Below are 17409 nucleotides of genomic sequence, written 5' to 3' on the forward strand. Positions count from 1 at the left end.
CGCTCCCAGGGTGAGCACAGAGGAGAAAGAGCCCCAAGCCTCCCCGAGAGGGAAAAGCACACTGGGGCTGAGCGCGTCTTGACCCACACTTCTTTGCTCTCCAAGCGGCTCTGCAGAAATGAGGAAGAAGGGCTGGGGGCGGGGGTCAGGAAGCAAGAGAGGACATTTTTAAACACTGGCAGAATTTAGCCATGGGATCGGGAGCTGGACGGCTTTAATGAGAAGGAAAGGAAAATACACAAGTGACTTTGACCTAGACCTTGACGCTTTACGTCAAAAGCATAAACGAGTAATTAACAGAACAAAAAGCGCCTGGACGTGGAGTGAGGTTGTCGGCAGGGCTCCATCCATTTGATAACGGGGTCAGTGCTGTGGCCTTGCGTGTGTGAAGGAGGTGACCCAGCTGCAAGCTGGCTCCTGGGGCAGGGTTTGGGTCCAGCCCACTGGCTCTGGGTCAGCATGGCCACTTGAAGTGGCGCCTGGCCCCAAGGGGCTGGGGCAGGAGGGCACAAAGGCTGTGACACCACAGCCAACACCCCATCGTGCAGACACCCCCCGCCCCACCCCCGCCATGGCGTCCACTGGAGAACAGGCTGGAGAGAGTTGGAAGACTTTTCTCCAGTGAAGATTTCATCCATGGGGCCAGGGTGTGAAGGAGGGCAGAGATCTCCTAAGGTCCAGGGGAATCAACGGAAACAGTCCTCTCTCTCCACCGAGAAGGCATGTCTCTGTCTCAGGCCTGGGGGTGGGAGGCGCCCATCAAGCCACATGGTGACTGGACAAGCACAGGCACCCCAGGGAGCCACCAGGGCTCAGCTGGGGCTTGGGGTGTAGGTGCCGTGCTCAGTAAGCTGTGGCTGATGTCTCTGCCTCCAGTCACTCTAGAAAGAGACGTTCTGGGCAGGGAATGGTGCACAAACATGGGGTCAGAGCAGACCCAGCTCCCCAGCATCTAAGGAACATCTAGTGTTCTGACCTAGAAGGTCACAAGAAAGGAAGAGGCATGTGGACCAGTGTGCTTGGGCCTGTTGTAAGGAGCCCGAGCTGGACATCAGCCTCAAGAGCACCAGGTGGAGCCGAAAAGAAATCAGGGTGCAGTCAAAGAGAATTTGTCGGGCCCTCCCTGGTGGCGCAGCGGGTTAAAGCACAGCACTGAGAAGCTAAAGCTGCTTCAGCATGAGTTCGATTCCCGCCTGCCCCAGAGGTGACCACATGGCACGGCAGACCTCTCCTGACCCGCCCGCTGCTCCCCTCAGCAGTGGACTTCGTCGATCTGCCTGTTCTGCTCCCCACTCTGTCTCTGGTGAAGCCTCTCACCGCCCCTGAGCCTCTGGCCTGTACCCCAGTTCTGTATGCACAAATAAATAAATCTTTAAAACAAAAAACACAAGGGTCTAGTCTAAGGACAATTATATAGCCATGAAAAAGCCGGCACAGGGAGACTTTGACAGGAAAGTGTTCAGTGGAAGTCGCCATGCAGGTCCAGGGGCCAGGAGGGACCAGCCTGCCTGTGCACACTGCAGCGGTCAGCCTCCTCCTGTCCAGGCTGTCACTGGGAAGCCCTAGAGAATATGAATGGGGGGATTTCATCTTGGTTGACTTTCAGGAAGACAACACAGAGGAGACAGAATACAGGTTCCAGCATCAGACTGGCTAGTCTCATTACTGGAGCTTGTCGTTCTTTTTCTTTTATTATGGCCTAAAATCTCTTGTTTTTTTTAAGAAAATTTTTTAAAGATTTATTTATGCATACAGAACTGGGGTATAGACCAGAGGTGCAGGGGCAGTGAGAGGACTCACCAGAGAGTGGGGAGCAGAACAGGCAGAGTGACTGAAATACACTGCTGAGGGGAGCAGTGGGTAAGACATGAGAGGTCTGCTGTGTCATATGGATCCCCTCCCTAGCCAGGGATCGAACTCACACTCAAGTGGCTGCGGGGAGCTTGCAGTGCTGCCCCGTTGCGCCACCAGGGAGGGCCCCCAAAACTACCATTTTAAGTGTAAAATTCACTGGCATTCCAGAAAGAAAAAGAAAAATGCTGGATGGTTTCACCCATAGCAGGAGTATAATGGACCAGGCGAGAAAATAATAAAAATAATGAACAGCCATATACCAGAGACATTTTGTGGGGGTGGAGTGGGGAATGGGATCAAAAACAGTGGGAGGGAAATGCACGGGGCTGTGATGATGGCACACGGGTGACTTGGTGATGGGAAACCCGCGGGGATTGCAAATGAGATGAAAAAAAAATGTACAAAATGATGTACAAATAAAGTATTATATTAATAAAAAAAAATTCACTGGCATTCGTTACACCTATAACATCCACTATCACCACCATGGGTCCCTCACACTTTCCATCACCACAACCAGAAACTCCGAACCCCCTGAGCCAACTCCCCCTGCCCCCCTCCCACAAAACCCCGGTAAGCGCTGGTCTACATCCTGTCTGTGATTCACCTCTTCTGGACAATTCCTTTATAGGGAATCAGACAACTCATGGCCCTTCGTGTCTGGCTTCTTTGACTGTAGGGTCTGCCCACACCACCGTGGGTGTGAAAACACATCCCTCTTCACGGCCGAACGACGCCCCTTTGGGTAGACAGACACGTCTCCTTTACCCTCGTCCGCTGGGGTCACCTGGTGGCCACCGTGCAGGCGAGTGTCTGCCGGGCTCCCTATTTTCAGCTCTCCCAGTTTTCACTCGACAGTAAAGAGGCAGGTCCAGGGGCCAGGTCAAGAGGAGCCACCTGCGGCCACCTTCAGACTGGCAGGGACAGGCCACAAAGCACGCACCTTGACGGCAGGTGCTGCTCGCGCTCTGGCTTCTCCGGCCGCCCCACTAACAGCCCCCCAGCACAGGCGCGAGGGTGAAAGACAAGCACTGGCCCTTCGGGGCGTCTCTTCAGCGAGCGGGGATGCTTCGTGGAGGGGCCGGCGGTCTCTCCGCTTTGCTCCGGCCCAGCATTTAGACCGTACGGGCCCCCAGAATGAGGGCCTCGGAGGAATTCAGGCCCAGCTGCAGGTCACCGCGGCGGGAGAGGAGAACAAGGCAAGCAACGTGCCTGCCAGGGGCCTTCCTCCTCTGCTAGCCCAGGGCTGCGGGCACACGGAGGAACGGGCAGCCTCCTCTTCCAGGCTGCGTGACCCTGCAGGCCCAGCCCCTCTCTGGGCCTCAGTTTCCCATCCTGGACATGAGGAATTTGGCTTTGCTCTGTGGCTTCAAAACTGGGTTCCGGGGAACCTAGTGGGGTTGGGCCAGCCTCAGAGACCCTGTATCTCTACCTCCGCAAGTCTGCAGCTGTTTGCAAGGGGCTGGCTGGCCCCTAGAGCCTCCTGGTCACCTGGCTGTGTCCTCTTTCTGCTTAGGGGGCGAGCGGGATGGTCTCTGAGCACGGGTTCTGGGTCCTCAGCAAACTCACAGGGCTTCTGGGCCCAGTTCAAAGGTGAGCGGCAGGGCCTGTGGGTGCGATGCAGCCGCTGGGAGCTAGTCGGGGAGCCCTCGGAGGCCTCGTCTTCCATCAGCACCCCGGGCCCTCATCAGAACCCCTCTGCTGAGAAGGGACAGGGAGGCAGCTTCGGGGCGCAGAGAGCAGGGCTGCAGCGGCAGACTCCGGGGCTCCGCTTTCCTCCCCCAGCTGCGTGACCGCGAGCAAGTTACTTAGCGCGCTGTGTCCTGACCTCATAACCCAGAGGGCAGATGTGGGGTCACGTAAAGCCCTCAGAACAGAGCTCGGCACACAGTGCGCACCATTTCTGGGTCTGTGGGCGTCACCATTATTCCAGGTGACCGGGCAGCGAGGCGGAGGTCCAGGGAGCGGAGGCGTCTGCCTGGGAGGCCAGGCAGAGCCGGCTTCAGGGCTCGGTGACCCCCTCTGGCCCCAGCTCAGTGATCCCGGGCAGCCCTGGCTTCTTCAGCCTCCCTCTCCTTGCAGAGAGCTGTCACGAAGGCAGAGCGGAACGGGGAACGCGACGTTCCGGGAGTGCAGTAGCTGCTCCGTTAAAGCTGCTCCCGTCTGCCTTCGCCTGGGACAGCCGGTGAGCACAAATGTACCTGCTTGTTTGAATCCTCCTCTGCTGCTCCCCAAAGCATAGCTCCCTCTCCTTACCCCCGGTTGCTTGAGAAAACCCCTAAGGTTCCTTTCTCAAATTTTCTTTTCCATCCTCTTCCACCCTCCAGTTTGTTTTGTTTCTTTTTTTTTTTTTTTTGCAGTGCTGGGACAGAAGGGTGCCCGGCCCAGCTGGCGCTCCAGCCAGCAGCCAGCCACCCAGCCGGACCTCACTCTGGAGGGGGCCGGGGGAAGTGAGCAGCCTCTGAGCTCACAGGTTCTAGCAAAGAGCCTGCTGTCCCAGGCCCTTACGGGAAGGCCTTAGCAGACATCAACGTCAGATGGGACAGACAGTGGGGGCCAAACCGCCACAGGGCCGAAGGAGCCCGCCCCAAGCCCGGGTCTCTGCTCTCGACCACTGTGTCCTTCCTGTAAGACACCAGTGTTTCGAAACGGTCTAAGCCAGCATGTGTCAAAGATGACTCGGTGGACTTCTGGGGTAGAGGACACAGATGAGTGAGAGGGATCGTTCTGTGAAAACGTCAGTCCCTTTTCAGCTCTCCCTCCAGCTTCCCACAGCCAAGAGGAAGTCCCAGTGCTCCCTCTCGCTGGCTGGCCGAGTTCTCGCTAATCTCCCTTCAAAACAAAGAGAAGCAGCGTCATCTGAGAGCCGGGGCGAGCACAGAGAGCCACTCGGAGCCAGGTCTGTTTTCTCAGTTCTCTTCGCTGCGACAAAGCCATGCTGGTTTCCCAGGCCTGTTCCTGATGCAAAGTTCCTCTCAAAGCTCATTGCAGTGGAAAGATGAGTTGATAACAAGAAATACACGACATAAGTTACCTCAAGAGATGACACAGAAAACACTGGGCAGGTGTGTTGGGAGCAACTGACGGCTCTGAGCTACATAAGTCATTTTTAGGAGACGGATGCTTGGGGAAACTGAGGCCCAGGGGGGTACAAGTGGACAGTGACAGGCCTGGTCCATGTGCTCCTGATGACAGGCCTGGGCCCATGTGCAAGTGGACAGTGACAGGCTTGGGTCCATGTGCAAGTGGACAGTGACCATCCACGTGCTCCTGAGGACAAGGGCTGAGTCCGCTGACGGCCCCGAGGCCAAAGGGCTGTCTCTGCTGAGAAGCGGGCTAGCTGGGCTCAGGCTGTGGAGGCTGCCTGGCGAGGGAAGGCCCACGTGAGCCAGAGAAAGAAGAACTTGGAATCATTATTATTTCCTTTCATTCAAGCTCTCTACTTTTTAAAAGGTGGCTGTTTTCCGGAGAGCCAAACAAGCACTAGGAATAGATTTTCTTTTGTGCAGAAACTTGGGCTGATGGGCAATTTCCCCCTTAACAAGAACAAACTTCCCTGCCTTACCCTATCATTGTTTACAGAAACAAAGAGGCCAGTGAGTCTGTGGCGGGGCCCAGAGAACAATATCCTGCCAGTGGACTTCCAGCAAGAAGGGCCTCCAGGAGCTGCTGGCCCCAGGTCATACCCCTGATTCCACAGCCTTGCAGCCCCCGCCCTGGCGGGCCTGGCAGGCACACCTTGCCGGTTCCTGTCCAAAGTGTGCCCCACTATCTGCGTGATGGCCAAAGACAGAGTCTGCAAAGGTGCTTTCAGCAGGACCCCCAGGCTCGAGCTTTCCCTGGAACCCACGGATACTCCGGCACAGCTGCAATGATGCTGGGTGCCCCCTGCCCGCTTGAGGGACTGGGGGGCAGCGCAAAGACGGAGGCCTGGTATAGCTGCTGATGGGGCCCACCAAAAATGAACCACAATGCAACGTTCGACCGGCCACACTGCCCAAACAGAATACGGGGGGGGGGGTGCCCTGTAAGCCCTACCCCCACTCTCCTAAACCGGCCTCTTTGCTTCCCAAACCACCCAATCTGTAAAATGGGTACATGAACACCCATCTTGGGGAGAGGTCTGGAAGCGCCAAGAGCAGATCTTCAAGGTGCTGCTGCAGCGCCAGAGACTGTGCTCACGTGGCCCAGGAAAATGGCAGGCAGTCACTGAGGACAAGCCTGGGCCCAGGGGAGGAAGGGACACTCGTGCCCTAATGCACGCTGTGACCTGCTGGTTGGGTCTCCAGACGCACCCTGTTCCCTCCCCCAAACCAGGCCTTCTTGCAAGGACAGATGTGACAAAATGAAAACAAGTCTTTCTAAAACAAGCCACAAAAATGAATCTGAATTTCATCAAAACTGAAAACCTTTGTGCTTTAAAGGGCACCATCAAGAACATGAAAGACAGCCCACAGAACAGGGGAAAGCATTTGCACATCATGGAACCGATAAGACTTGTATGCAGAACACACAAAGCACCATAGGGTCCAGCCTGAAGAAGATAAACAACTCATTTTAAAAATGGACAAAGGATTTGAATAGACATTTCTCCCTCAAAAGATACACAAATGGCCAATAAGCACATGAAAAGATGTTCAACACCATTAGTCATTAGGGAAATGCAAATCACAACCACAATGAGATCCCACTTCACACCCACCAGAATGAGTAAAATACAAAAGACAGAAAATGCCAAGTGCTGGTGATGCTGTAAAGAATCAGAACCCTCCTACACTGCTGGTGGGAATGGAAAGTGGTGCAGCCACTTTGCAAACAATCTGGCAGCTCCTCAGAAGGTCAAGCAGTGAGGAACCAGAGGACCCACGACTGCACCCCAAGTACATGCTGAGAAGGAGCGAGCACACACATGTTCACAGCAGCGGTATTCATAATCGCCCCAAGGGAGAAACCGAAAGGTCCAGTAATGACTGAGAAAATAAAACGGGGGTTCCCCACACTGTGGAATACTACTCAATCATGAAAAAGGATGAAGTACCGGCACACGCTACAACACAGATGAACCTTGAAACCAGGCTAAGTGAAAGAAGTCAAGTCTATGTTATTATATGATTCTATTTATATAAAAAGGAACAAACTGGCAAGTCCACAGAGGCAGAAAATAGATTAGTGGCTGAGGCCTTTGGCGGTAGAGGGAGCAAGGGCTGATGGGGCTGGAATTTGTTTCCGCTGTGGAGATAAAATGTCTCAATCAGAGTGGTGTCGGTTGCACAGCTCTGTGAATATTTTGAAATCTTCTGCACTGTGCACCTGGATAATATATAACACGGTTTTCATGATCCCCTCTTCTTGCTGACCGCTGTACTTAAGTCTGTGCTGGTCTACCTCAGCTCAGACCATCCCAGCCCCTCTGAACACGTGTCTCCGGTCTGCAGGTATCTGGAAGGCAAGCAGCCCGCATCCCTCCAGAGCCTGGGGCCTGGGCAGCTCAGAGGAGCTGCCACACATGCTCACGGCTGTCTTACTGGGGACAAGTCTGTGACACAGACACGTCTTTAGCCTGGGGGCTGGGTGGGAACACAGGGAGGAAGCGATACTCCACACACGTTCTTGCTGGCCAGGGGAGCTGAACCCGATCATTAAAGCTCGCTGCCCCCCACACGTCTCTCTTCCCCTTTGGCCGTGACCACAGATGACCTTTTGCAGCTGGTGGAGCCACAAAAGCAGCCGGGACCCCTGGTCTTCACCCCTGAGAGCTGGAAACCCCACAAGCTTGTGCAGGAGAAAGAAGAGACCGGTGGTGTGAAGGCCTGAGGTTTGGGGTCCGTCTGTTGTGGCATGAGTCCCCGACTAATGATGGCCTTTCAATGCGTGCAGCTCCTCCAGAGGGCCTGCTGAGGCTGGCCAGCGGCCCTCTCAGGCCCCCCATGTCTGGTGTTGTCTGGGCGGTTTCCCCACTTGCCACCCTGACGCTGAAAGCACTCGGGGCAAGAGCAGACACAGTCACTGCGACTGTCTCCTCCGCCCCAGCTCTGTCCTGGGCTCTGGGCCTGCAAGTGTTTCTGACCCTCACGCCCCCCGCCCCAGCTGAGCGAGCGGAGGCTCCAAGAGGTCAAGGCGCTGTCCTGAAAGCACACGGCCGGACGAGGCCACGCCTGGCTTTGACCAGAGTCCCCTGGCTCCTTGCGTTAGGCCGCCGGCGGCACTGCCAGCCCACGTCCCCGGCCTGGCGCCCTGTCCTGGGCACCTAGAAGCAGCTGTGAATGGGCCATTGCAGCAGGGTTCGGGGCGGAGGGGGCGCCTCTTGCACTGGCACCTCTGGGTCACGAGCATGCCCTGGGGAGCAAGGACCTGGCAGGCACCTGCCAGCCGGACCCCAGCAGGCCCCGGGGGCACCAGCAGACACGAGCTGGACTGGTGTGGGAGGGAAGCTCCCGGGGGCCCCCTCGCCGCCTCGTTCAGCCCAGCACGTGGGTGTGGGTGTGCGCCAGGGCCGGCCGCGGGGGGCAGACACGCCCCTCTGCCCGGCGAGCCGCGCACCTTGTGGTGTCCGCAGCCGGCTCCCACCTCCTGCCTTGGTGTTCTAGCAACTCAAGGGGACACGCAGGGGACACCTCCTGCCCACGCGCCTCCACGCCAGGCCTGGCCGGCGCCCAGAGCATCTCCCTGTTGGTGCTTCTCGGGGCCCTGACCCCCACACCCCGCACGGCGCTGTCTCAGCTGGGGCCACTGTCACCCAAGGCTCCTGCGGCAGCTCCGGGGTTGGGGTGGGGGCTGTGGTCAGAGTCGTCCTAAACTGCTGACGGCATCACAGCCCGGGGGGTCCTGTATCGAGCTCCCCAGTGTTGTTTGCAGCCCCACACCCGCCTCCTCCCCCGACACCAAGGTTCTCACCATGGACACATGGGGCCAGGTCACTCCTCACCGGGGGCCGCCCCGTGCACTGCAGGATTATCAGCAGCCCCCCCCGCCCCACTGCTCGGCAGGTGCCACTAACGCATCCTCCCCGCGCATCAACCACACAGCTCCCACCACTGGCAAAGGCCGCCGCTCTGCCCTCGCCCGCCGGGCCGGTCTCCTGTATCCGGCTCCTCCTCCTCCCGCTACGCCTGGACTCTGCAGCTCCAGCCTCCCCGGAGCCACCCCACGCACCGGAGGGACCCCCCGCACCGCGGCTCCCTGTGCTGGGCTCCTCAGCCGAAATCGACCCATCCGCCGAGGCTTGGCAGCCCCTGCAGGGGCCCCTCGGTGAGGCGGGGTCCCCAGGACCCAGGCATGGCCCTGAGGGTGCACAAGGATGGAGGAGCACCCCCGAGACCTCCCAGCAGGAGCAGGCCTTGTGCAGGAGCCCAGCGAGGCTGGTGGAGGGCGCTGGGGCTGTGCAGGGCATGGGAGGGAGGGAGGAGCGGAGGGAGCCTGGCAGGAGGAACCCAAGGGAGCGAGAGGTGTGGCCAGCAAGGTGTCTGGGGCCGGACAGCGTAGGAGCTGGTGTGGGCGCTGTCGGGGGCAGCGGGGGTGGGGGGCAGGAGGAGGCCGGGTCACGGAGGCCCCGGATGTGTTCTGCAGCCCAAGGGCTGCTCAGCAGGATGAGAACTTGGTGGTCCAGTAAGCTTGGGAGCTGCTCTGTTAGCCATCGGGCTGGGTCCTGTTGCAGGCCTTCTCAGGGCCTTGGGGACGCTCCGAGCTGGCGAACCTTTGCAAGGGGACGGACAGCCCACAGGGGCCCAACTGAACCCACCCAGAGGCGATTCTCAGAGGGGCTCGCGTGGCTTGGGTCCCACGGCCTCTCCTCGGACAAGGCTGCTGGGAGCTAAGACACACGGGCTGCTTCTTGGGGCGGGGACGCCAGGCCAGGAGTCCGGGTTTGGGGACAATGGCTCTGGGGGCTTTGGAAGGCTTGAGTCCCTGGTTGAGCCCCGATCCAGTCCCGGGGCCCAGGGCTACTGCAGCCTGGAAGGCAGCCAGGCTCCTGAGAGAGGGGCGGTGGGAAGGGCTGGGAGGGCAGCGTGAGACTGACCGAGGCTTTGACCACCTCCCCCAGGCCCTGGGGCCGTAACAGATGGTGTGGTTTAAAAATTGAGGAGCACTTAAGAGAAAAATGTTGGCAGGCTCTGAGGCACTTGTAAACCCGTCTGAGCCAGCCAGGCGTCCGGTCGCCTCCCTCCAGGAGGTGGGACAGCCCTGAGCAGGGCAGGGAGAGCTGGAGGGCCAGGTGGGGGCCTGGTAGCAGAGGCTTCTGGGTGAGGTGGGCCAGGCAGCGGCGAGGGGAGCAGCCCTGAAGCCCTTGGAAAGGCCGAGAGCTGCAGACTAACCACAGCCAGGCTGGCAGAGAGGCAGAGACGGTGGGGTGGGGTGGGAAGGAGTGCACCCCGGGGAGGGCCAAGGAGCCTGGGGTCACCCTGACCTGGGTCGCCCTGACCTGGAGCAGTGAGAGGCCTCCTTGTCCTTATCTGCAAGGAGGAGCCAACAGGGTCCCATCACACAGACCGAAGGACCAGAAGGAATCGGGTGCACACACACAGGGGTCCTCAACACACCTTAGCTGCCGTTTCTCAGCGAGAGCGCACTGGGCGGGCAGCCCCCTAGCGGGTGAGGATGGAGAGCCGCCTGGGGGACACTGAGGCTGCACCAGGGTGGCGGATGCTATGCGCCTGCTGGGTACAGCGGCTCATGGCCCCTGCACCCCGGCACCCCCTCTGCAGGGCTTTCTACGGCCATGGGGCTCGGAGGCCAAGGAGGTGTCCGGGACACTGCAGACACTCGGCCAGAGCTGGGTACCCCTCGGCGGGGGGAGGGCGGTGTCTGTGTGCCAGGGTTTCCCAAGGTTTTAAGCGGTGGCCAGCTGTCCCAGCCTGCCCGAGGTCAGCCGCCGGACACCCTGCTTAGACACCTTCCCACTGGCGGCTTTCGGCCTGAGAACCTGCGCTGCTGCCCAAGGGCCCGGCTGAGGGGCAGGGCCAGGCAGGGCCGTGCGGTCACCCGCCTGCTGCAGATGGCGGTCACGCCCGCCCAGCTGCCGAGCTGGCCCATGCAGGCCCAGAGATGTGTCGTGGACATCCCCGCCCTGATCTCTGAACTGCGTGAAGGCATCAACCCTGTTGGCCTTCTAGGAAGAGCAGGGGAAGATGATGATGGGGAGCAGGAGCAGAGACACGTCGCGAGGACGCCTGGGCCAGTGGCCACCAGCAGCCAGGCGTGGCACAGAGACGCGTGGAGGCAGCCACACTGGACACAAACATGCCTGCTGGCCTCGGTGTGGTCCAAGAGCCCCCTGGCATGGGAGAGGCCTCCACAATATCTGGGGGGCAACAAGGGTATTGGGGGGACCAGCACTGTCAACTCTCTGGGCCCTTGTGGAGAGAAACATCCAGGTGAGCTTGATGACTTCACGTAAATAAAACTTACAGAAAGCATACGGCCACTGCTGGGGACAGTTTTAAACTCAGATGGCGCTGCTGGGGCCATCTGGACCCGTCACCTGGACCCGTCACAAGGGGCTCGGGCTGCCAGCAGCGCCCAGGGCTGGAGGGGCTGTCCGCGCCTGGTCCTGACCCTACTCTGCCTCCCGAGACCACGCTGAATTCACTTCACTGCAGAACAGCCACGAAGGGACACGAGCTGGGGGCTGGGGGGGGGCAGCGCCCTGACACGACAGCCCTGGGCCTTCCAGAATGAAGGAAGCGGGTCTGGGCTGTGTCTCACCTCTCACTGGCAACCCTCCCCTCAACCAAGCACCTCCCAACTTCGTGACCTGCGATGCTCCTATTGTGAGAATCACTTGTACCCCCCGGGGCAGGCTCAGTGGGGACAGTCTGCAAGGTCCAGCTTGCAGAGACCCTCTGCAGTGGCCTGTCAGCTTCACCCAGTTTATAGCAAAAAGCCTGCAGGCCCCAGAGAGGGCGACCCAAGTTGCAGGTAAGGTGGAGGCGGCATGTGCAGCTGGACTGACAGCAGGACCCTCCCCACAGGGGTACGGGGAGCTGCCCCCCTGGACTGCCACCCAGCACCCAGGTCCTGGGGGGGCATGAGCGTGGGTGCCCCACACTCTCACCTCAGGCACTCCAGGCCTCTGGGAGGTAGCTGGGAGAGCCATTAAGAAAAGGACACTGGTGTGTCCTCCCTGGTGGCGCAGGAGTAAGTCCCAGCACTGTGAAGCTGTCTGCAGCCGCTGTAGCACGAGTTCGATCCCCGGCCGGGGAGTGGCCCCCAGGGCGCGACAGACCCCTCCTGCCCCCCCGCTGCTCCCCTCAGCAGTGGGTTTCAGTTGGTCTGCCTGTTCTGTCTCTGGTGAATCCTCATTCCCCCCCACCTCTGGCCACACCCCAGCTCTTACATGCATGATAAATTAAGTAAATATTTAATTTTTTAGAAAAAGAAAAGGAAACCGAGGCCCAGTAAGGGAACTCGACCGTGTGGGTCGAGCAGCTGGGACTGGGCTCTGAGCAGGACGGAGAGCTCGTTCTTCTGTCGAGTGGGAGGGAAGAAGGAACAGGCTCCGGGGACACAGCTGCCAGGACCCGGGGTGGCCCCACCCCGGGCTCTCAGGCGGGTCGGGGGCCCACCTGCGCTCCCACAGCGCACCCCAAACACCCACATTGTTACATGTCACTGCCTCTGCTGGCTTCAGCCACCCCTTCCCTCCTGGGCACCCCAAACCCCACGCCCTTCCCTGCGGGCAGCACTGTCCCGCCTTGGCCGGATTCCGCCTGTCGCACTCCAACACCTGGGTGCCGGCAGTGGCAGCGTGAGGCCCCGGAGAGGCGGGGCCCCAAGATGGGCCTCCCTCCTCCCCCCTGGGACCACGGGCCTGGGCCCCTCCAGGCATGGGTGCTGTCTGCGGGAGGGAACTCTGAAGGTCCGGCCCAGGGCAGCCACCAGCCACGCCCGAAGCTCCCCTCATGGCCCGGCACCGATCTGGGGCTCCGTCCCTGAATCTGCCCTCCCGTTCGCCTGCTGGGGGATTTGGGAGCCTCTTACCTTCGGGGTGAGGTACTTGGTCATAATCTCCTTCCCTTTCTCTCCCAGCTTTTCATCTGGAGTAACTTCATATTCTGCCTGAAGTAGAAGAAAAGAACAATAATTTACTCATAAGCTTCTTACAGCCACACAACCTCGGAGGCCCTGCAGGAGACACGTGGGTGTCAGCTGACCAATCCCTGCCTCTGGGGGCAGGAAACGGAGGTCCAGAGAAAGACGAAGGCCTGGCCAAGGAGCCCGGATGTCCAGACTGGCCTACTTGGTCCCCCCCACGGACCTGTGCTTACGCAAACGGAGCTCCCCTCGCCAGCCGTGCTGACAGTTGGGGGAGCGACCCCAGATGACGAGCAGGAGGTCCAGCAGAGGCCAGCCACTGGCCCAGGGGCACCGGCGACAGGCGGCAGGACCGGGGATCGAGCTTCCAGGCCTGAAGCTCTTTCTCAGCGACGCCAGCTGGACGGCCGAGGCAGGAAGACCAGTGCCCTAAAGAAGTGGCCCCAACAGGCAGGCCCGGGGGCTCCTCGCTCCCACCTGGCACTCTCGCCAAGCGGACGAAAGGCCTGGGCGCCCCAGAAGCCTGGGGGAGCTTGCCCCTCTCCCGCAGACAAGGGAACTAAATCTTTTATAGCCATTTCAAAATCCACCCCCAAGGGCCTGCCAGAGCTACGGCTCTTTCAAAAGAGGCAGAGGAAATGACGTGTGCAGATGGCCGCCCCGGCCCTCCTCACCTGGCTGAAGGCGCCTCCCGGCCCAGGGTCAAGGTCCCATTTTCTGCCCTGTGCGCCCAGAAGCTGCACTGCTGGGCCGGAGGGGAAGCGGCCCACGGAGCAGCCAGGTGGCTCCCAAGCAGAGGGGGCGGCCTGGAGCCCACCTCTCGCCCGACAGAGAACCAGGAGCGGTGATTCCCCCAAGGAGGTGCCCTGACTCTCTGCTGGTCTGGGTCACCAGGCCCTGGGGACCGCATCACACGGCCGGCCCCCGGGGCGGGCCCGGCACACGCCCCTCACCCGGCTGGCTGCCACCGAGCCAGCGTGGACGCCACGCTCCATGTCTCTGCGCCCAGCACGAAGCTCCTCTCCGAGCCGCCCTCACCACCGAGGGGCCCGGCGGGGCCGGATGGTTCCGTGCGAGTGTTGAAGGAGAGGGGGCGCTTTCTCCCTGGCTTTTTCCTGTTCTCTCCTCCTCTCTGCTCCCAACAATCCCCCAAAGCTGAAGGGCCTGCAACCCCCGCCCCCCACTTGCTCCAAGGGGTCTGGCTCCAGGCCGGCTCCTCAAGGTGGGCGTCCGGTTGCTCCCAACTTAGGAGGCTGCAGCTGGGGCTCAGCAGGCCGAGGGGCTCCCAGACGTCCTGGGGTGCGCGGAAGGAGCTGCTCTCCTCCCAAGGGGCTGAGCCTTCGGGAACACAGCTCGCGCCCCTTCCAGGGTGAGGCGGCGGCACCTGTGTCCGGCGGTCTGGGAACCCCGAGGCAACTGGCCTCGTGGGAATTCACCCAGACTGCTCCGCAAATGGCCGGCCACGGCGGAGGCCGCTCACTCATGCTGGCCGTGCACTGTCCCAAGACGAGCTCTGTGTAGCCAAACCGGGGCTCCCCCCACGCCTCAGTCACCAGCTGGAAATATCACTGCTCCGGGTACTGAAAACCACGTTCAAAAAATAACATCACTCTCAGGTCAGATGCCTCCCAGCGAGGGCCGGGCCGGCGGCCGCCGTTGCACAGGGAGGCAGCCGGGAGCACGCGGGGACAGGCAGCCCAGCTCGGATCAAAAGGCCTTTCTTTGAGAGTCCATGTTAGGTCACCACCACATGAAGTGCACTTGGCTGGGAGGCAGAGAACGGCCCGGCCTCCCACCCGAGGCAGGTCACCTGGAGTGACGGGCCGCGTCGGCCCCCGACAGGGGCTCGTGGGGGCCGGTGCTGGGAGGCCGCCCGAGGAGGAGCTCTGGGCTCTTCCCCCAGGTGGAGGGTCAGCGCTGCCGACATCAGCGGAAACCAGAACATGGAGCAGCATTAGGAAGTTGGGCCAGCAGCCGAGACGCAGAGGTGGCTTGGGAAGTGAGGGGGTGACTTCCATGGAAAGGGAGGACAGCCGCTTCACGGCAGGGCCCGCGGCCTCCATCTGGGAGAGAGCCGGCTCCCTGCAGCCAGCGAGGGGCCTCGGCCCCATGGCCTCCACACACGGCCTTTGTCAGACACAACACACGCCCTCCCGTCAGGGCCCTTGAAACTCTCAACAGCTAGAGCATCAAGCGCGCCGCCCCAGGAGGCATTTCTCCTCCCCCAGACACATCCAAGGTGCGAGGGGGGTGGGGGCTGATCAGGAGCCTGCTCTTTGCACTGTGATTTATGCCAGACACAGGCCTGGCCTTCGGGGAGGGCCCCTCCGGCATTAAGGGCAAAGTACTGCAGCGTTTAGGGCCAAAAGAATGACTGCTCCCCGTATGCCTGCCAAAGCGCATGAACAGCTGTGTGCATCCTCGTCTAGAAACCTCACGCTTCATCCTCTTGGCCGGCTCCCGCTGCATCATCCATCTCAGAAAATGCCAGTGAAAATATGTCCTCTCTGTGAAAACACATTTCCCTCAGATGAGCTTTTGAAAACACGAATCGCGCGGGGCCTGCGGGAAGCCGCCGTGTGCGAATCCGCGGGCCCGGAAGCGAGGGTCTGGGCTGGCCCCCTCGCGGCCTCCAGCTGGAGGTGCCACCTCCTGCCTGACGGAGGTGCCTTGGAGTCAGATGACTTGGGGTGACCCATGTGGTCAGCTTTTCCAGCGTGGCAGGAGCTGGCTGGCAGTGCCACTCACCGGCCCTTTCTGGAGAAACTCCAGGCTCCACCGTGCTGGCCACATCCTGTCCCCTGTCCCCTGTCGTCCTGGAGCTGTTCTCCCTCCTCCCTGCAGGGCAGGCAGCGGGCTCAGAGAAGCTGTGGGGGTCACGCTACCCCATGGACAGCTTGGCCGCACAGGGTGGACCGCCACGTCTTGCCAGGACCCGCCTCAGACCCTGAACAACACTGCAGCAAGGCGGGTGCCGCCCCCGGCCCCTTTCTCCTCCACATAGAAGCACTACAGGAAGGGGTACCCTCAGGCGCCCCAAGGCGAGATGGACTTGGTCAGCCCTAAAGCCTGTGCCCACCAGGCACGCCCCCTTTCGGAAGGTCACAGCAGTGACGGAACACACGGGGCCCGCCCATAGCTGAGAGAAGCTGGACCTTAGTCCCCTGGGAAGCACAGAACTCATTTTACAAGGGACCTCAGGGTAACCAGAGCTGAGGTTGGCCGAGAGTCCACTAATTTCAAGTGATGTGCTCCAGTCCTGGGTTAAAGAAGGCTGCAGAGCTTCCAGCATTTCCCAGCATGCGCTATCATGTGTTGTCAGCTCCCCAAAGAGTGTGCAGGTGCTGGGCTCCCAGACAGCCCTCGTCAACCCCCCTCTCGCTCCTCACCGGCAGCCTCTTTCCACCCACAGGGGTTAACCTGTGTACCCAGGAAGGGTACACCCAGGAAGCAGGGGTGTGGACATCGCAGAACTTCTGAAGCTAGAGTCACCCAATGCCCCGGAGCCAGCACTGCATGCATAAACCCTCGGGAACAGGGCCCTCCCTGTGGCGCACGGGTAAGCACAGCACCGTGAAGCTCACCGCAGCGGCTTCAGCGTGAGTTCGATCCCCAGCCAGGACGGTGACCCACCTGGTGCAGCAGACCTCTCCTGCTGCTCCCCTCGGCGGTGTACTCTGTCCATCTGCCTGTTCTTCCCCCCCCCCCTGTCTTGGCAAATCCTCTCACCGCCTCTGCACCTCTGGCCTGTACCCCAGTTCTGTATGCACAAATAAATAAATCTTTAAAACAACAACTTGGGAACAGGCCCTCCAGCCAAGGGGAAGCCTCGGATGACTGCAGACCCAGCTACAGCTTCTGAGCCATCAGCACTGGGAACACCTGTCCCCACATTCTTGACTCACAACTAGGAGATAATGTTTATCGTTGCTTCAAGTAACTTAGTTTTGAGGTAATTTGTTACACGGCCAACGATACTATTTACCAGGTAACTGAACTCACAGCTAGCAGGGCCTGCTTCCTCCCTCAATCATTCTTTAACCTCTCAGTGAACAGAAAGCCAGCTCCATGAGGGCGGCCTCCCTTGTCCTGTTCACCGCGCACAGCCCAGCTGCTAGGAGAGTAATCCAGACACCTTGGAGACGCCCAGGAAATATGCAGTGTCAACCTGGCCGAACGTCCCCCAGCCCCAAACAGAAAAATCTGGAAACTAACTTGCCCCCGGTGTGGGGATGGGAGGGTTGGAATGGGCTGGCTCAGGACTCCCAGAGGCAGGCGAGAGAGGAAATGGTGAGTCGTCACGGGATCCATGGGGAGCACCGTCCAGCCGGAGGCTCACACCTGGAGACCCTCCGACCCTCTCCAGCTGGGAAACCCTCTCTCCCCACGGAGGCCAACACTCACCAAAGCTTTGGCCTAGGTCACTGGCTGCACTTCCCTGGGGAGGCGGGGGACGGCCAACGTTGGGGGGGGGGGGTCTGTCCTGTCTCAGGTAGCCGGACGCCCCTCATAGCCAGACTAAGG

General features: G+C 60.3%; 1 protein-coding gene across 2 annotated transcripts in view; it reads right to left on the reverse strand.

The window, feature by feature from the left end:
- Positions 1 to 17409, reverse strand: part of GRK5 (G protein-coupled receptor kinase 5) — a 90144-nt gene that overhangs the window by 27016 nt on the left and 45719 nt on the right. For both annotated transcript variants that reach the window (XM_012723797.1, XM_004680396.2), the window contains one exon: positions 12832 to 12909. In XM_012723797.1, the coding sequence (XP_012579251.1) occupies positions 12832 to 12855 (24 nt within the window). In that variant the 5' untranslated portion in view covers positions 12856 to 12909. The remainder of the gene's footprint in view (positions 1 to 12831; positions 12910 to 17409) is intronic.

Source organism: Condylura cristata, unplaced genomic scaffold, assembly GCF_000260355.1.
Source record: "Condylura cristata isolate star-nosed mole 26May11 unplaced genomic scaffold, ConCri1.0 scaffold00011, whole genome shotgun sequence".
In the NCBI taxonomy this organism is placed as follows: domain Eukaryota; kingdom Metazoa; phylum Chordata; class Mammalia; order Eulipotyphla; family Talpidae; genus Condylura; species Condylura cristata.